Source organism: Theropithecus gelada, chromosome 19 (assembly GCF_003255815.1).
Source record: "Theropithecus gelada isolate Dixy chromosome 19, Tgel_1.0, whole genome shotgun sequence".
NCBI classification, from domain to species: domain Eukaryota; kingdom Metazoa; phylum Chordata; class Mammalia; order Primates; family Cercopithecidae; genus Theropithecus; species Theropithecus gelada.
The window spans coordinates 25,325,371-25,346,029 of NC_037687.1; the positions used below are offsets into that span (position 1 = coordinate 25,325,371).

At 43.8% G+C, this 20,659-nt stretch overlaps 1 protein-coding gene across 1 annotated transcript; it reads right to left on the reverse strand.

The window, feature by feature from the left end:
* Positions 1 to 762: 762 nt before the first annotated feature.
* Positions 763 to 15,843, reverse strand: CARD8 (caspase recruitment domain family member 8). Its single transcript, XM_025367963.1, has 8 exons — positions 15,562 to 15,843; positions 14,810 to 14,960; positions 14,239 to 14,468; positions 13,900 to 14,159; positions 11,728 to 11,853; positions 3,401 to 3,542; positions 2,054 to 2,098; positions 763 to 1,274 (listed from the first exon to the last, which is right to left on the reverse strand). Exons 1-8 carry the CDS (start codon positions 15,620 to 15,622, stop codon positions 1,009 to 1,011), a joined length of 1,281 nt encoding a protein of 426 aa, XP_025223748.1. The 5' UTR covers positions 15,623 to 15,843; the 3' UTR covers positions 763 to 1,008.
* Positions 15,844 to 20,659: the final 4,816 nt, after the last annotated feature.

The window sequence follows — 20,659 nt, forward strand, 5'->3', positions numbered from 1 at the left end:
TAAGGCAGGAGAATTGCTTGAACCTGGGTGGTGGAGGTTGCAGTGAGCTGAGATCATACTGCTGCACTCCAGCCTGGGCAACAGCAAGACTTTGTTTCAAAAAAAAAAAAATAAAGAAAAAAGAAAGAAAGAAAAGAGAAGTCATAGCTATCAGATCTGCTTTAAAAGAACTACAAATCAAAGTTTTTCAGACAAAAAAGAAAACTGCAGAATGAAACTTGCAAAATCAAGAGCGGCAGAAATGGGAAATATCTGGAAATCCGTTAATAGGCCATTTTCCTTGAGAGCTATTGAAACAGTCAATAAGGTATACAAAACTCAGTGATTAAAAGTACAAGATACATAGCAATTTCCCAAGGGTTTTTTTTTTTTTTTGATGGAGTCTCCATCTGTCGCCCAGGTTGGAATGTGATGATGCGACCTCGGCTCACTGCAGCCTCCACCTCCCGGGTACTTGTAGAATAACGTACTTACATTATTCTAGTAATAACAGCAATAGATAAAATGTTAAAGGGACAACGTATATAAAACCAATACCATTAAGAAATACCTTGAGTCTCTTCGATTGAGAGGTTTTGTTAGCGTTCCTGCTTTTTGTGGTGGAATGGTGAGACATCAAACAGAGTGTCCATAAAAGTTGGTTTTCAGGTTCATCAGGAGAATTTTCCTTTCTGGAGCCTGTCATACATAAACACAACTGCCTTGACTTACTTACCCTGGGTCTTTGGGAAACGTGTCAATGGATGGAATAGTCATGTATCGAGCCACGGTTAGAAAAGATTTAAAAGCACGATTGTTCTTTTCTTCAGATATTCTTGAGGGAAAGGCATGGGGATACAGCCAATGGGTATCTTCCAGGTGACGCATCTGTCCCCAAAGCCTGTGTGATGGGCAAATGTGACCCAGCCCTCCTCTGTTTTGGACACTGGAATCAAGGATGCATTTCTACTCATTCATTTCCAATGAGAACGCTGGATTCTCTCTTCCACACTCTCGGACTGACTCCCTTTACAAACTCTGCTGTCTGAGATAGGACACGAGGTAAGGGTCCCTTTCACTAAGGCTTCTGAAGAGCAGCTCCAGGGCCCGGTCCCCTTTCTTCTCCACCATGCTCAGCAGGGCGTCGGTCTTGCTCTGCCGTGTCTTTGCCTGCTCCACCAGCTCCTTCTCATTCTCACTGAGAACCTCATTGTCTTGGAGATCATCGAGCACCCCTTTCAGGTCCCCAATCCTGGCTTGGAGTTGCCGGTGGTTCTCCCTCACAAAGGCTGCACCTGGATGAAAGGGGGAGTTGCGGACTCTGAGAATTGCTCTCTTACAGGATTTGGGATCCGCACCAAACGAAGATTCATAATTCCAGGGTGGGGGCTGGGTCTTTATTAATTAATTTATTTATTTCTTGAGAGGGAATTTCGCTCATCGCCCAGGCTGGAGTGCAATGGCATGATCTCAGCTCACCGCAACCTCCGCCTCCCAGGTTCAAGTGATTCTCCTGCCTCAGCCTCCCCGATAGCTGGGATTACAGGCATGCGCCACGATACCTGGCTAATTTTTGTATTTTTAGTAAAGGCAGCGTTTCACCAAGTTGGGCAGGCTGGTCTTGAACTCCTGACCTCAGGTGATCCACCCGCCTCGGTCTGCCAAAGTGCTGGGATTACAGGTGTGAGCCACCATGCCCAGCCAGGGATGGCTCTTTAACTTGTGGTGTTGCCTAACCCATGTTCATTTCATTTTGGATATTTTACTTCCTAGTCTCATAGTTACTATATCCCTCTCAAAGTTCAATATAGAACTACTTTAACTTACGGTTCCCCAGATGCAAGACATTTACCCCAATAACTTGCTGTTGCCTGCTCCTTGGCGTGGACGTGATGTCCTCACGTCCTCCTGTAAGTAAATCATACTCATTGTTTGTATTTTTCTCTGGCATCACTTGTTCTTTGTAAATGACAAGGTTAGAAGAAATGGAGCCTCACTTTGTGAAGTTAAAGCACTCAAAGGCCTCTTGATATCAGATACATCCATCTGGCTTTAGTGTAAACATTTCACTAACCTGAGAAGGTACGAGGGGCTGATGCAGCTCCAAGCTGGATATCCACTACAAAAGAGGGAAGAATTGGAGATGACCTACAATGAATCATATACCCTTACTGAGCTTTTCTAGTCTTTCATGTGCCAACGAAAATAATTTAATTCTATACATTTTATAAGGCAGGGATCTTGTTTGGCACACTAATATACTAATGAAACCCCATTAAGTCAAGAGCCACTCACTGCCCATTCAGGAAATGTATCAGAGAAAGCAACACATTTTTCCAGTATTCTTTCTTTTCTTTTCCTTTCTTCCATTCTTTCTTTTTCTTCCTTTCTCCCCTTCCCCTTCCCCTCTTCCTTCCTTTCTTCCTTTCTCCCTCCTTCCCTCCCTCCCTCCCTTCCTTGCTTCCTTCCTCTCTCTCTCTCTCTCAGTCTCCGTTGCCCAGGCTCAATCTCGGCTCACCGCAACCTCTGCCTCCCAGGTTCAAGCAATTCTCCTGCCTCAGCCCCCTGAGTAGCTGGGATTACAGGCATGTGCCACCATGCCCGGTTAATCTTGTATTTTTAGTAGAAATGGGGTTTTGCCATGTTGGCCAGGTTGGTCTCAAACTCCTGACTTCAGGTGATCCGCCCACCTCAGCCTCCCAAAGTGCTGGAATTACAGGCGTGAGCCATTGTGCCTGGCCCATTTTTTCAATACTCTTTCTATGGGCAGGAGAATGTCGTAGGAACTCTGAGGGTTACAATCCTGGGCGACACAGCAAGATTCTGGGGGGGAAAAAAACCCCAAAAACTCCTGTTCTTTTTTTTTTTTTTTTTTTTTTCTGAGACGGAGTCTCGCTCTGTCACCCAGGCTGGAGTGCAGTGGCCGGATCTCAGCTCACTGCAAGCTCCGCTTCCTGGGTTTTCGCCATTCTCCTGCCCCAGCCTCTGGAGTAGCTGGGACTACAGGCGCCCGCCACCTCGCCCGGCTAGTTTTTTTTGTATTTTTTTAGTAGAGACGGGGTTTCACCGTGTTAGCCAGGATGGTTTTGATCTTCTGACCTCGTGATCCTCTTATCTCGGCCTCCTAAAGTGCTGGGATTACGGGCTTGAGCCACCGCGCCCGGCCAAAAATCTCCTGTTCTTTACCGGCGGGTGTAAGGGGTTTCCATTCCCATGGCCATCCCCATTCTCTGGCCCCTTGAGCATTTCACTTTCTACAGACAAACCACTGCCATCACTTTCGTTTTCCTCACGTTGGTGATACACTGACAATCAATTTCTTATCTGGGCTGGAGACATAAACAGGCTCTCTTCTTTGACATCCAATGGTGGAGGTGCATTTGCCCCTCACCAAAAATGCCAGCCTCACCCACTCACCTACCTGGCTTCACCACAGTCTTCCAGACCAGAATCTCATGTCTTTTTTCAGTAATTTCAAGTTGAATGGGTTCCTTCATCTGCCCAGCATAGAATTTCGAGAAGGGCTGGATTTCTCCAGGGCTCCGGTAGGACAATTTCAACTCCTAGAGGAAACAGAGCAGTTGACTTGAAGCAGTGGAGGGTGGAAAGGCCCGGCTCCCTACAGTGAACTGGTCAATGGAACTTAACCCCTGTTTTCTGCACAATGTCATGGCTGGTTGATGGGGGAAACAGAGGGAGAGAGGTAAACATCCTGAACATCCTGTTCTTGTTTTTGTTTTGAGAGGGGGTATTGCTCTGTTGCACAGGCTGGAGTGCAGTAGCGCAATCTCAGCTCACTGCAACCTCCAACTCCCAGGTTCGAGCAATTCTCCTGCCTCAGCCTCCCGAGTAGCTGAGATTACAAGTGCACACCACCATGCCCGGCTGATTTTTGTATTTTTAGTAGTGACGGGGTTTCACCATAGTGGCCAGGCTGGTCTCGAACTGAAGACCTCATGATTCGCCCCCCTCGGCCTCCCAAAGTGTTAGGATTATAGCATGAGCCACCGCACCCAGCCAGTAAACATCCTTTTAAATTTACAATGTTAGGAAATAATTTTATTCTATGAAAGCAAGAGTAAACTAGCTCTCAACACCCCATGAGTCAGAGAAAAATGATCCGAACTGAATATAAAAATCTTAGGTGTTGGCCAGGCGCAGTGGCTCATGCCTGTGATTTCAGCACTTTGGGAGGCCACAGTGGGCGGATCACCTGAGGTCAGGAGTTTGAGACCAGCCTGGCCAACATGGTAAAACCCCGTCTCTATTAAAGATACAACAAATTAGCTGGGCATGGTGGTGGGTGCCTGTAATCCCAGCTTATTGGGAGGCTGAGGCAGGAGAATCGCTTGAACTCGGGAGGTGGAGGTTGCAGTGAGCCAAGATCATGCCAATGCACTCCAGCCTGGGCGACAAGAGCGATATTCCATCTCAGAAACAAACAAACAAACAAACAAAAAAGTCTTAGGTGCTGAGGCTCCTCATTAATATTGTTACTAACTCAGAATCTCAGACGATACAGAAACGTGAGAAAACTGGTAAAGGCAGCTCATCAGGTCTGTCCTGGCCTCACTGGGAAGCCAAGGGTCAGATGTGGCATTGTGCTTTCACGTCCTTCCTTCTCTTCGTTCTGCACCCGACTTCCCCAGGATTCCTAAGCAAAGCTGCCCTGGGGAATAGGGAGCTAACCTCATAGGCAGGACAGAATTAGGAAAAGCTTAGCTCATGCAAATTTCTAGTTTCTTTAGGAAACAAACCCTACAACTCTCGGAAAATAGTAACTAAATTTTTTTTTTAAATTTTATTATACTTTATGTTCTAGGGTACATGTGCACAAGGTGCAGGTTTGTTACATATGTATACATGTGCCACGTTGGTGTGCTGCACCCATTAACTCGTCATTTACATTAGGTATATCTCCTAATGCTACCCTTCCCCCCTCCTCCCACCCGACAACAGGCCCTGGTGTGTGATGTTCCCCTTCCTGTGTCCAAGTGTTCTCACTGTTCAATTCCCACCTAGGAGTGAGAACATGTGGTGTTTGGTTTTCTGTCCTTGCAATAGTTTGCTGAGAATGATGGTTTCCAGCTGCATCCATGTCCCTACAAAGGACACGAATGCATCCTTTTTTATGGCTGCAGAGTATTCCATGGTGTATATGTGCCACATTTTCTTAATCCAGTCTGTCATTGATAGACATTTGGGTTGGTTCCAAGGCTTTGCTATTGTGAATAGTGCCACAATAAACATACGTGTGCATGTGTCTGTATAGCAGCATGATTTATAATCCTTTGGGTATATACCCAGTAATAGGATGGCTGGGTCAAATGGTATTTCTAGTTCTAGATCCTTGGGGAATCACCACACTGTCTTCCACAATGGTTGAACTAGTTTACAGTCCCACCAACAGTGTAAAACTGTTCCTATTTCTCTACATCCTCTCCAGCCCCTGTTGTTTCCTGACTTTTAATGATCGCCATTCTAACTGGTGTGAGATGGTATCTCATTGTGGTTTTGATTTGCATTTCTCTGATGGCTAGTAATGATGAGCATTTTTTCATGTGTCTGCTGGTTGCATAAATGTCTTCTTTTGAGAAGTGTCTGTTCATATCCCTTGCCCACTTTTTGATGGCGTTGTTTGTTTTTGTCTTGTAAATTTGTTTGAGTTCTTTGTAGGTTCTGGATATTAGCCCTTTGTCAGATGAGTAGATTACAAGAATTTTCTCCCATTCTGTAGGTTGCCTGCTCACTCTGATGGTAGTTTCTTTTGCTGTGTGGAAGCTCTTTAGTTTAATTAGATCCCATTTGTCAATTTTGGCTTTTGTTGTCATTGCTTTGGTGTTTTAGACATGAAGTCCTTGCCCATGCCTATGTCGTGAATGGTATTGCCTAGGTTTTCTTCTAGGGTTTTTATGATTTTAGGTCTAACATTTAAGTCTCTAATCCATCTTGAATTAGTTTTTGTATAAGGTGTAAGGAAGGGATCCAGTTTCAGCTTTCTACTTATGGCTAGCCAGTTTTCCCAGCACCATTTATTAAATAGGGAATCCTTTCCCCATTTCTTGTTTTTGTCAGGTTTGTCAAAGATCAGATGGTTGTAGATGTGTGGCATTATTTCTGAGGGCTCTGTTCTGTTCCATTGGTCTATATCTCTGTTTTGGTACCAGTACCATGCTGTTTTGATTACTATAGCCTTGTAATATAGTTTGAAGTCAGGTAGCATGATGCCTCCAGCTTTGTTCTTTTGGCTTAGGATTGTCTTGGCAATGGGGCTCTTTTTTGGTTCCATATGAATTTTAAAGTAGTTTTTCCCAATTCTGTGAAGAAAGTCATGGGTAGCTTGATGGGGATGTCATTGAATCTATAAATTACCTTGGTCAGTATGGCCATTTTCACTATATTGATTCTTCCTATCCATGAGCATGGAATGTTCTTCCATTTGTTGGTGTCCTCTTTTATTTCGTTGAGCAGTGGTTTGTAGTTCCCCTTGAAGAGGTCCTTTACATCCTTTGTAAATTGGATTCCTAGGTATTTTATTCTCTTTGAAGCAATTGTGAATGGGAGTTCATTCATGATTTGGCTGTCTGTTTGTCTGTTATTGGTGTATAGGAATGCTTGTGATTTTTGCACATTAAGTTTGTATCCTGAGACTTTGCTGAAGTTGCTTATCAGCTTAAGGAGACTTAGGGCTGAGACGACGGGGTTTTCTAAATATACAATCATGTCATCTGCAAACAGGGACAATTTGACTTCCTCTTTTCCTAATTGAATATCCTTTATTTCTTTCTCATGCCTGATTGCCTTGGCCAGAACTTCCAACACTATGTTAAATAGGAGTGGTGAGAGAGGGCATCCCTGTCTTGTGCCAGTTTTCAAAGGGAATGCTTCCAGTTTTTTCCCATTCAGTATGATACTGGCTGTGGGTTTGTCATAAATATCTCTTATTATTTTGAGATACGTTCCATCAGTACCCAGTTTATTGAGAGTTTTTAGCATGAAGCATTGTTGAATTTTGTCAAAGGCCTTTTCTGCATCTATTGAGATAATCATTTGGTTTTTGTCATTTGTTTTCTTCATGTGATGGAATACGTTTATTGATTTGCGTATGTTGAACCAGCCTTGCATCCTAGGGATGAAGCCAACTTGATCTTGGTGGATAAGCTTTTTGATGTGCTGCTGGATTCGGTTTGTCAGTATTTTATTGAGGACTTTTGCATCGATGTTCATCAGGGATATTGGTCTAAAATTCTCTTTTTTGTGTGTGTGTCTCTGCCAGGCTTTGGTATCAGGATGATGCTGGCCTCATAAAATTAGTTCGGGAGGATTCCCTCTTTTTCTATTGATTGGAATAGTTTCAGAAGGAATGGTATCGGCTCCTCTTTGTACTTCTGGTAGAATTGGGCTGTGAATCCGTCTGGTCCTGGACTTTTTTTGGTTGGTAGACTATTAATTATTGCCTCAATTTCAGAGCCTACTATTGGTCTATTCAGTGATTCAACTTCTTCCTGGTTTAGTCTTGGGAGGGTGTATGTGTCCAGAAATTTTTCCATTTCTTCTAGATCTTCCAGTTTATTTGTGTAGAGGTGTTTATAGTATTCTCTGATGGTTGTATTTCTGTGGGATCGGTGGTGATATCCCCTTTATCATTTTTTATTGCATCTACTTGATTCTTCTCTCTTTTCTTCTTCATTAGTCTTACTAGCAGTCTACCAATTTTGTTGATCTTTCCAAAATCCAGCTCCTGGATTCGTTGATTTTTTGAAGGGTTTTTTGTGTCTCTATTTCCTTCAGTTCTGCTCTGATCTTAGTTATTTCTTGCTTTCTGCTAGCTTTTGAATGTGTTTGCTCTTGCTTCTCTAGTTCTTTTAATTGTGATGTTAGGGTGTCGATTTGAGATATTTCCTGCTTTCTCTTTTGGGCGTTTAGTGCTATAAATGTCCCTCTACACACTGCTTTAAATGTGTCCCAGAGATTCTGTGTCTTTGTTCTCACTGGTTTCAAAGAACATCTTTATTTCTGCCTTCATTTCGTTATTTATCCAGTAGTCACTCGGGAGCAGGTTGTTCAGTTTCCACGTAGTTGTGCAGTTTTGAGTGAGTTTCTTAATCCTGAGTTCTTATTTGATTGCACTGTGGTCTGAGAGATAGTTTGTTGTGATTTCTGTTCTTTTATATTTGCTGAGGAGTGCTTTACTTGCAACTATGTGGTCCATTTTGGAATAAGTGCGACGTGGTGCTGAGAAGAATGTATATTCTGTTGATTTGGGGTGGAAAGTTCTGTAGATGTCTATTAGGTCTGCTTGGTGCAGAGCTGAGTTCAAGTCCTGGATATCCTTATTAACCTTCTGTCTCATTGATCTGTCTAATATTGACAGTGGGGTGTTAAAGTCTCCCATTATTATTGTGTGGGAGTCTAAGTCTCTTTTTAGGTCTCTCAGGACTTGCTTTATGAATCTGGGTGCTCCTGTATTGGGTGCGTATATATTTAGGATAGTTAGCTATTCTTGTTGAATTGACCCTTTAACATTATGTAATGGTCTTCTTTGTCTCTATTGATCTTTGTTGGTTTAAAGTCTGTTTAATCAGAGACTAGGATTGCAACCCTTGCTTTTTATTTTGCTTTCCACTTGCTTGGTAGATCTTCCTCAGTCCCTCTATTTTCAGCCTATGTGTGTCTCTGCACATGAGATGGGTCTCCTGAATACGGCACACTGATAAGTCTTGACTCTTTATCCAATTTGCCAGTCTGTGTCTTTTAATTGGGGCATTTAGCCCATTTACATTTAAGGTTAATATTGTTATGTGTGAATTTGATCCTGTCATTATGATGTTAGTTCGTTATTTTGCCCATTAGTTGATGCACTTTTTTCCTTGCATCAATGGTCTTTACAATTTGGCATGTTTTTGCAGTGGCTTATACCAGTTGTCCCTTTCCATGTTTAGTGCCTCTTTCAGGAGCTCTTGTAAGGCAGGCCTGGTGGTGACAAAATCTCTCAGCATTTGCTTGTCTGTAAAGGATTTTATTTCTCCTTCACTTATGAAGCTTAGTTTGGCTGAATATGAAATTCTGGGTTGAAAATTCTTTTCTTTAAGAATGTTGAATATTGGCTCCCACTCTCTTCTGGCTTGTAGGGTTTCTGCCGAGAGAGACCCGCTGTTAGTCTGATGGGCTTCCCTTTGTGGGTAACCCAACCTTTCTCTCTGGCTGCCCTAAACATTTTTTCCTTCATTTCAACCTTGGTGAATCTGACAATTATGTGTTTTGGGGTTGCTCTTCTCGAGGAGTATCTTTGTGGCGTTCTCTGTATTTCCTGAATTTGAATGTTGGTCTGCCTTGCTAGGTTGGGGAAGTTCTCCTGGATAATATCCTGCAGAGTGTTTTCCAACTTGGTTCCATTCTCCCTGTCACTTTCAGTTACACCAATCAGACGTAGATTTGGTCTTTTCACATAGTCCCATATTTCTTAGAGGCTTTGTTCTTTTCTTTTTACTCTTTTTACTCTAAACTTCTCGCTTCATTTCATTCATTTGATCTTCAATCATTGGTACCCTTTCTTCCACTTGATTGAATTGGCTTCTGAAGCTTGTGCATGTTTCACATAGTTCTCGTGCCATAGTTTTCTGCTCCATCAGGTCACTTAAAGTCTTCTCTACCTGTTTATTCTAGTCATTCGTGTAATCTTTTTTCAAGGTTTTTAGCTTCCTTGCGATGGGTTAGAACATGCTTCTTTAGCTTGGAGAAGTTTGTTATTACCGACTTTCTGAAGCCTACTGCTGTCAACTCATCAAAGTCACTCTGTCCTGCTTTGTTCCATTGCTGGCAAGGAGCTGCGATCCTTTGGAGGAGAAGGAGCGCTCTGTTTTTTAGAATTTTCAGCTTTTCTGCTCTGGTTTCTCCCCATCTTTGTGGTTTTATCTACCTTTGGTCTTTGATGATGGTGACCTACAGATGAAGTTTTGGTGTGGATGTCCTTTTTGTTGATGTTGATGCTATTCCTTTCTGTTTGTTAGCTTTCCTTCTGACAATCAGGTCCCTCAGCTGCAGGTCTGTTGGAGTTTGCTGGAGGTCCACTCCAGACCCTGTTTACCTGGGTATCACCAGCGGAGGCTGCAGAAGAGCAAATATTGCTGCCTGATCCTTTCTCTGGAAGCTTCATCTCAGAGGGGCACCTGGCTGTATGAGGTGTCAGTCAGCCCCCTACTGGGAGGTGTCTCCAAGTTGGGCTACATGGGAGGCAGAGCTGAAACACCTCACTGGGAGAACCACTGCTCTCTTCAGAGTTGTCAGACAGGGTCGTTTAAGTCTGCAGAAGTTTCTGCTGCCTTTTGTTCAGCTATGCCCTGCCCCCAGAGGTGAAGTCTACAGAGGCAGGTGGGCCCCACCTGAGGTCAGGAGTTCGAGACCAGCCATGGGCAACATGGTGAAACCCCATCTCTACTAAAAATACAAAAAATTAGTCAGGCATGGTGGCCCACCCCTGTAATCTCAGCAACTTGGGAGGTTGAGGCATAAGCATCCCTTGAACCAGGGAGGAGGAGGTTGCTGTGAGCACCCAGCCTGGGAGACAGAGTGAGACTCTGTCTCAAAAAAGTAAAGAAACAACAATAACAAAAAATAAAATGGACTGAGATGCATTTTTTTCCCATTCAGATTGGAAAACAATTAAATTTTGATACTTTATTCTAGAGATGGATATTTTGTTGGATAATCTCGTCCTTTATTCTTGAGAACTTATATTGTGAGAAATCTTTGAAAATCTCTTTGGAAATGCACTAGCTTTAACTTGGTGAGTTCTCTTTGAATCAGTCATTTCTCTTCGGGCACCCTAGCTGCACATGAAAAATGCAAAACTGTATGAATTGAAATATTTATTGCCAGGACACTTGTTATGAGAAACTACAAGGAACTCAACTATGCTGAATAATAATGAAGTGATTTTAAAAGCACTAGGGTTTTAGCTACATGGCATATTATGTCCTATGAAAATAATATGTAGGAATAATTTCAATTGTGCAGAAATATACAGTAATCTCCAGTAAAAATACAAAAATGTAACATATAATATAAAATATATTTCTTTTACTTTTCTAATTTTATGTTTTTGTTTTTGAGATGGAGTCTGACTCTTTCGCCCAGGCTGGAGTGCAGTGGCACTATCTCGGCTCACTGCAAATTCCAGCTCCTGGGTTCAAGTGATTCTCCTATCTCAGCCTCCTGAGTAGCTGGGATTACAGGCATGCACCACCACACCTGGCTAATTTTTTGTGTATTTTAGTAGAGAAGGGGTTTCACCATGTTGGTCAGGCTGGTCTCGAACTCTTGACTCATGATCTGCCTGCCACGGCCTCCCAAAGTGCTGGGATTACAGGTATGAGCCACCGAGCCCAGCCAAGATATTATATTTCTTCATTCAAACATCTCAACAAATATTTGTTAAGTGACTTAGCTAGGCAAGATGTCAGGCCTGCAGGGAACCATAACAGAGAAGGGGAAACTTCAATTCAGATAACTAAATGTACACTTTTAATCACAATATAAGTACCCCAAAGGCTAAAATGTTACCTCTGCCTGTGTTAAGGTTTTGGAAATATTTAATTTGATTAAGACTGTTTTCCTGTATTTTCAATTTTTTAAAAACTTTGTATTCGTGATTAATGAAAAAAATTGCATTTTGCTAAAATTCTTCTATTTGTTTCAAAATTACAAAACATTCTGAAATCTGCTGTGTTAGATTTGAATTCTACCAACCGTGGGTATTATTTCCAGATGAGCAGAATTAGACACAATATAATGGGCACCAAAGGTCAGGGGTTCCACTGGGGGTGAAGTCTGTAGACGCACACCACAGAAGCGATCTTCCTCATCATCTATCATCTGAGGAATAACGGGGAGAAACATTAGAAAGCACACAGAAAAAGGAAATAAGCACAAATAGTGGCATAAAAGTTTTCTATATATTGTATTAAGTAGAATGTAGGATATGATTCAGTTGATGTAAAGATTGAGAGGATAGAGCTGTGCGCGCTGGCTCACACCTGTAATCCCGGCACTTTGGGAGGCCGAGGCAGGTGAGCCACCTAAGGTCTGGAGTTCAAGATCAGCCTGGCCGACATGGTGAAACCCTGTCTCTTCTAAAAATACAAAAATGAGCTGGGCATGGCGACGCACGTCTGTAATCCCAACTACTTGGGAGGCTGCGGTAGGAGAATCGCTTCAACCCGGGAGGCAGAGGTTGCAGTGAGCTGAGATCTCGCCACTGCACTCCACCTGGGTGACAGAGTAAGACTCCATCTCAAAAAAAAAAAAAAAAAAAAAAAGAAATGAGATGATTGATAGATTACATTTTAAATTAATAAAATAGGCAAATAATTTATTGCTCCATAATTTTCACAGTGGACACATCCATGGAGCCAACATCCAGAAGCACACACAGAGATAAATAGACAGATAGATGGTAGAGTGATAAACTAGATAGATGTAAACATGCCTCTATGCAAAATAGACATGGTAGTAACATTTTGCTGATGGACATCTCAGAGCCAAAGGGTTTCTTGTGAATGGTAAACTTATCATAAACTCCTGTACAGTTTGATTTGATTTTATTTTATTTTATTTTTTTTTTGAGACTGAGTCTGGCTCTGTCGCCCAGGCTGGAGTGCGGTGGCCGGATCTCAGCTCACTGCAAGCTCCGCCTCCCGGGTTCACGCCATTCTCCTGCCTCAGCCTCCCGAGTAGCTGGGACCACAGGCGCCCGCCACTTCGCCCGGCTAGTTTTTTGTATTTTTTAGTAGAGACGGGGTTTCACTGTGTTAGCCAGGATGGTCTCGATCTCCTGACCTCGTGATCCGCCCGTCTCGGCCTCCCAAAGTGCTGGGATTACAGGCTTGAGCCACCGCGCCCGGCCGATTTTATTTTTACACTGTGGAGAGTTTGGCCAGGGGACTTATAAAACCAGAGGACAAAGGGACTTCCTTTTGGTGCCTCAGCCGAGGACTGGTAGCTCGGCTGTGTCTGTGAACACGTCTCTGATGGGTGAGGGTAGAGATGTCACTTCTCTCCATCACAGGGCTGCTGTGAGATGCTCGGCCACCTGAGCACCGGGGAGCAGATACAGAAGAGTGAGGTCCCCTCTGAGAGGCCCAGAAGCTGGAGCAGAAGGCGAGACCTCAGAACTATCTGAGCAGGCACCAAGGACATACAATGGAATTCAAACAATAAGAAAACCTTTCAGAAGTCTCAGGGGCAACTCAATAGAGACTTTATGGAAATAACGAGCAAGAATTTAAACTAAAAGCAATTGACAGTAGGTGGCATTACTAGTCCAGCTGTCAGACACCCTTGGGGTAATGACTGGGAGAGTGTTCAAGGGGGCCTCAGAGAAGTTGGAGATGTTCTGTATCTTGCTCTGGGTGCTGGATACATGGGCGTGTCCACTCTGAAAATTATGGAGCAATACATTATGTGCATATTATATTAATTTTAAAATATCAGTGGTAGTAATGAAGAAAGAATGGGCAAAGCTGAAATATAAACTGGGCCTGGAATATCAAATAAAAGAAAAAAATTCAAGTTATACTGAGCAAAGGGATGAAATCATGATGGGGATTAAGCAGCGAAGGGATGTGGAGACCTATCCAGGAAGCATCCCACATATGCCTATAAAGAGAACCAGCTCCAGAAGGATAAAAAGAAACTGACGGAGGAAAGACATGATGTATCCTGCCATCTCTGATAAATGATTATNGGGGATTCTTGCATGTGGCTCAATATTCAGCACCTATAGGTGACCCTCGGGGAGAGTGATCCATGTTCTCTCCATGAAAACTGTGCCTTGCCCTTTCTGTTCCACTGGAGGGGCCCAGGGGATAACCTGGAAATATCATTGTCATCTTCTCTGGTCTCCTAAATCGCTCAGCTTACCTTCGTCAGCAAGGCGTCGCTGGGGACAAGGTACAAGTGGAACTTAATGTCTTTGGGGTGGGGGTGAAAATAGAGCAACGTGTTGGAGGTGATGGGGATGGAGAGGCGAGTCCCCCTGGCGATCCGCAGCAGGATGCCCATCAGAGAGAAGCTGGGGTTGTCCAGGACAGCATAGAAAGGCTCCACCCGGCTTGGCTGCTCCAGGACCATCCCTTCATCCTTAAAATGGGCCACGAGGAACCAGGAGACGTCCACCTCACCTGCCGCAGGAGAACCGCAACAGCAGTGAGACACCACGCGCCCCGGCAGCCTCCACAGCCTCCGCTCACCCTGCATTACCTTGGAGGGAGATGAAGTGGGGGAGGTGGATTTCGGCCACAGCCTCCTCTGGCTCTGCAGTGACGGCAAACAAGGGGCCGGCCGCCAGCCACTGTTCATGGTGCTGCAGGTCCAGGGCCAGGTGCTGACTCCAGGAACCAAACGCAATCGTCACCGTGACCGCATCCCTTACCACGAAGCCGAGGCCGGTGGCTGACCACAGATACCAGCCAGCAGTGGGGAACCGAAGTCTGAAAGGAGCCAGAGTGATGTCATGACAGGAGAACCCCAGGACTTGGATTTAAGCAGCGATGTGCAGAGGGAGGTGGAATTTGAAGTGAGGCAAGTTCAGGACCCATCTGCGACTTTCACTACATTAGAAAACACTGGGGAGTTCATTAACCTCTCTGGGCTCCAATTTCTCTGCACTATATATATATATATATATATATATATATCGAAATTAAAATACCAATTTCGCAGTGCATGAAATAAACATATTATTGATGAAATTTTAGCTATCATAAGGGATGGAGCCAATACACTTCGTTTATATCAGAGCTGTTTTCAAATCAGCATCTTCCATTCTTACCTGTATTTGTTTGCACTCTTATTGATCAACTCAACATCCACATTTCCTTCAGGCCCCAGAAACTGATCATATTTATAATCTTGTTTGAACATAAAATGGAGTTCAGCATAAATAGAGGAAATCATCTGATGCATTTCTGAGTAAACAGCTCCTGAAAAAAAGATACTAGACACATAAGAGGTAAAGGGTTGGAAGAGGCATGGCCTGAAGGACTCCTGGAGGCTGAATTGCACAGGTGCTGTTGGGATACAGATATTGAAAGAGAACAGAGTGACCAGAATATGGAGTTTTGCTCATGACTAAAAGTATACCCCAAATTCCATAGGGCTTTCTGGGAAGCCAGGCTAGACAGCTTTGGTGGGAGGCACCGTTTGCTGAGGACTGGAACCAATGCACCTACATTTCTACTGGCCCCAAGTAGCAGATGACATCTTCTGCTGGTGAGGCAAGTCCAGGTCAGAAAAGGATCGAGCTTTTCTGCAAGGTGAAACAGCGTGCATCCTTCCTAGTTCCTGCTGCTGTCCCCAGCCACCAGGACCATCCCCTGGTTCCCCTGAGCATTTCCGTGCCCCAGCGGTGAGAGGCTTACATGTCCCCATTTAAACTGCACAGTGCACTGTGGCCGAGGTAAGGAAAATCACTCCTGATCTCTTCACTGCGCAAAAGACTCTAAATTGTCTTCTCCACATAAAACCACAGAACATTTCCATCAATCCACACGCCCTTCACTCCTCTCCCTATTAGCCCATTACCTGAAACTTGTTCTTCTGAAGATTCCTGGTCTTCTGATACACTGGAGGTTGGGATCCTCATTTCACAAAAAGATGAAAAATATCAAGAATTAGTTGATGAAGATGAAGACGACGTTATTAAAAACTGGAGCTGCACTGTCCAGTAGAGTAGCCGCTACCCGGATGTGGTATTTAAATTTGTATGAATTACACTTAGGTAAACTTGAGTTTCTCAGTTGCACTATGCACATTTCAAGTACTCAACACCTACGTGTCACTCACGGCTGTAACACTGTGTAGCAGAAAACAGAACACCCCCATCGTCACAGAAAGTTCTCTTACATAGGATGGGCCTAGACGACCAAAAAATAGAAGACATTTTGAATAAAGATATTGTTATACAGATTTCTAAATAATAGAGCTACCGTGCTGCCTTGAGCCACATGTGTCCTGACGTCTCTTCTCTTTGGACTGTGCCCATGTTCAACGTGCACAAAGCCAGCTTCTCTGGCTTAAATTGCTCCAATTGGTATCATATGATGTTGGAATCAAAGACTGAAGCAGTAATGAACCAATGCATGAAATGCATGCATTTATATTCCAAGGTACTTCCAACCTTGACCACACCTGGGAAGCTTTAAAAACAACCCAATACCCAGGTCACAGCCCACACCAATTGAATCAGAAGTCTGGAGGTGGGACTGCAGCATCAGTGCTGTCAAAGCCTCACAGGTGATTCCAATATTAGCCAACATGGGCTCCATGTTCTACAGGGTCAGTCAATGGTTCATCAGGTTAGAAGTGATGGAGTGTCCTTTAGGTCAAGATATTCACTGGCCAATATGACAGCCACTAGCCACACAGGCCTATTTACATCTTAGTTTTAAATTGCTAAATGTGAAAATCAGTTCCTCATTTGAAGTAGCCATATTTCAAGTGCTCAAAAGCCACACATGGCTCTTGCCCGCCACCATGTAAGACATGCGTTTGCTCCTCCTTTGATTTCTGCCATGATGGTGAGGCCTCCCCAGACATGTGAAACTAAAAGAATTTTTCTGGGGAATGGACATAGGCGTGGGATGTCTGGCAACAAAATCTGCTTTGGAGAGGACCCCAGGGAACAGAGATGAGGTCTCAGGCTGGTCTTCAACTCCCAGCCCCAAGAAATCCTTCCACCATGGCCTCCCAAAGCACTGGGATTACAAGTGCACTCAGCCTGAGCATTACTGTTTGATAGATATTCCCAAATCCCTCTCCACAAAAGGTTACAACAGTGAACACCTCCATCAGCTGAATATCCGTGAAAGCAATTGTTGAGAAATTCTGAAGTAAGTTCAAAACCAAACTGTAGAAAAAAGTCATTGATAAAAAAAAAAGGAAGCAAAAAAAGAAAGAAAATAATTGAGGAATTATTACTAAAGGCAACTTTTGTCTAAAAAAAAAAAACATTTGATTGCAATGCAAAACCAGCTTTCAGCTGGAACATAAAGCCTGTTAAAGACATCATCAACGAAAGCAAAAATCCTGAATATTTTTTCAGCAATTCTAATTAAAGTATGCATCTTTTTTAAAAAAAAAAAAAAAAGCCACATGTGGCCAGTGGCTTCCACACTGGACAGCACAGAGAGGGAACATTTCCATCCTGGGTGAGAACTCTATTGGACAGCATTGACTTTAGAACGTCTGCTGCAGTGCAGTTGACCAGAGGGTCCTGCTTTGGGGTATTTGGCATTGGTTTTATTCTATTTTTATTATGATTATTTTTTAAATTTATAGATTTAAAATTTAAATCTCCATCTCAATTTTTAAAATATTAATAAAATAATAATAACAATAATAAAACATTTAAAATTTAAATCTCGCTCCGTTGCCCAGGCTGGAGTGCAGTGGCACGATCTCGGCTCACTGCAAGCTCTGCCTCCCGGGTTCAAGTGATTCTCTTGCCTCAGCCTCCCAAGTAGCTGGAATTAACACGTATGCACCACCATGCCCGGCTAATTTTGTACTTTTAGTAGAGTCAGAGTTTCTCCATGTTGGTCAGGCTGGTCTCAAACTCCTGACCTCAGGTAATCTGCCCACCTCAGCCTCCCAAAGTGCTGGGATTACAGGCATGAGCCACCACACCTGGCCTGTATTGGGTCGTTCTTGCATTGCTATAAAGGAATATCTGAGACCAGGTAATTTACAAAGTAAAGAGGTTTAATTGGCTCATGGTGCTGCAGGATGTACAAGCATGGGACCAGCCTTTGCTTGGTTTCTGGGAGGCCTGAGGGAGGTTTAACTCATGGTGGAAGGTGACGTGGGAACAGGCCTGTCATATGATGTCAGCACGAGCAAGAGAGTGAGGCGGGAGGTGCCACACACTTTTTTTTTTTTTTTTTGAGACGGAGTTTCGCTCTGTCACCCAGGCTGGAGTGCAGTGGCCGGATCTCAGCTCACTGCAAGTTCCGCCTCCCGTGTTCACACCATTTTCCTGCCTCAGCCTCCCGAGTAGCTGGGACTACAGGCACCCGCCACCTCGCCGGCTAGTTTTTTGTATTTTTCAGTAGAGATGGGGTTTCACCGGGTTAGCCAGGATGGTCTCGATCTCCTGACCTCGCGATCCACCCGTCTCGGCCTCCCAAAGTGCTCGGATTACAGGCTTGAGCCACCGCGACCACGCACTTTTAAACAACCAGATCTTGCATGAACTCACAGTAACAAGCCACTTATCACCAAGGGGATGGTGCTAAACCATTCATGAGGGATATGCCCCCATGATCCAATCACCTCCCTCCAGGCCCCACCTCCAACACTGGGAATCACATTTCAGCATGAGATTTGGAAGGGACAAACATCCAAACCATATCACTATTGTTATAGGAAGTATTATCAGCCAGGCACAGTGGCTCACGCCTGTAATCCAAAAACTTTTGGAGGCTGAGGCAGGTGGATCACCTAAGATCAGGAGTTTGAGACCAGCCTGGCCAACACGGTGAAACCCCATGTCTACTAAAACTATGAAAATTAGCTGGGTGTGGTGGCAGGCACCTGTAATCCCAGTTACTTGGGAGACTGAGGCACAAGAATCCCTTGAACCCGGCAGGTGGAGGTTGCAGTGAGCGGAGATCATGCCACTGCACTCCAGCCTGGGCAACAGAGACTTTGTCTCAAAAAAAAAAAAAAAGAAAAAAAAAAGTATTATCGTTAGGGGAAGCTGGGTGAAGGCTACATGGGAACTCTGCTCTTTTTTCCCCAACTTTATTATTATTATTATTATTGTTATTATTATTTTGAGACGGAATCTCACTCTGTCTCCCAGGCTGGAGTGTAGTTGCATGACCTCAGCTCACTGCAACCTCCACCTCCCAGGTTCAAGGGATTCTCCTGCCTCAGCCTCCTGAGAAGCTGGGATTACAGGTGTAGGCCACTATGCACGGCTAATTTTTATATTTTCAGTAGAGATGGGATTTCACCATGTTGTTCAGGCTGGTCTCAAACTCCTGACCTCAGGTGATCCACCTGCCTCCACCTCCCAAAGTGCTGGGATTGCAGGTGTGAGCCACTGGGCCCAGCACTTTTTTTCCTACTTCTTATGAGATAGAAACTGTTGGAATAAAAACTTATGAGAACAAAGAAGAAAAATAACATATATACTAATTTTTATGCAAATAACCTACATGTCTTTGATTCTTCTGAATGTACATGAACCAGAGGAGCAAGATGTCAAATCTTTAATTTTTCCCCAACAAGTATATGTCCCTTACAAATAATTTCTCACTCTGGCTTCAGCCTGAGAAAAAAATTACAGTTTTCATTTCTTGCAGTTTTTTGCGTAGCCTTAGCCTTGTGTGTTTGATGCATCTACACTGATACTGGATCTACGGTTCCAGGGAAAACAAATGGAGTTGGCATGTGAGCATGTCAGAGGAGCTCGATGGTTGGACAATTTCCTCACTGTGATGTAGTGAAAGTAGCCCAATCCTTAGGGATGCCATCCTTAGAGATGTCATCTGTAGAGATGTCCATCCTTAGAGATGCCCATCCATAGAGATGCCATCCTTAGAGATGCCATCCTTAGAGACATCCATCCTTAGAGATACCACCCTTAGAGATGTCCATCCTTAGGGATGCCTTAGAGAGGCCATCTTAGAGATGCCAATCCATAGAGATGCCATCTTTAGAGATGCCTTAGACATGCCTTCCTTAGAGATGTCCATCCTTAGAAATGCCTTAGAAATGTCCATCCATGGAGATGCCATCCTTAGATATGCCCATCCTTAGAGTGCCATCCTTAGAGATGCCAACCTTAGAGATGTCCATACTTAGACCTGGCATCCTTAGAGATGCTTTACAGATGCCATCCCTAGAGATGCCCATCCTTAGAAATGTCTTAGAGATGCCCATCCTTAACAGACACCTTCTTTGATGCCCATCCTATAATAAAATGCCATTCCTCCACATTTTTACTGAATTAACTGCATCTCTGTTTCCACACAGTAGACAATGATCTTATCTCAGGAGGCATGCCTCCTTTGATTCTCAATCCCTCATGTTCATCACAGTCTGTCACACTTGGCGATGCTCACTACTGGCTTCTCAAAGGATACTGTGTTTTTGTAAACTATAGGAGCCTAAGAAGGGCCCTACTCTTCTATCCTTCATTGGTCCTAAACAGGAGGGAATGTTAACCTGATGAAGTTGTTTGCACAACCCTGGATGGACTGAGCTTATTTGAAGGTAGGATCTCTTTATTTAGGGCAAGTGTGTCAAGGATGATGGACACCAGAGAAATCTGCATTCAGTGCCTTTCACAGACATCACTCAGCAGTGACAGACCTGTCAAAATTGTTGCTTAACCTCTCCGAGTATCAGCTTTCTAACTTGTAAAATAAGGATACAGTACTCTCATCACAAATCCTTGTGGTGATTAATCATAGAAGGCTAAAATTACTTAGCACAGAGCTAGGAAGCACTGGGTTCCCAAAGCAAACAATTCATCCTAGTCCGTGGTCTTTTATGCATGCCAGAGCATCTGTCTCAATCATTTCAGACCTTTTTTTTTTTGATGGATTTCACTCTTGTCGCCTAGGCTGGAGTGCAATGGCACAATCTTGGCGCACTACAACCAGGTTCAAGC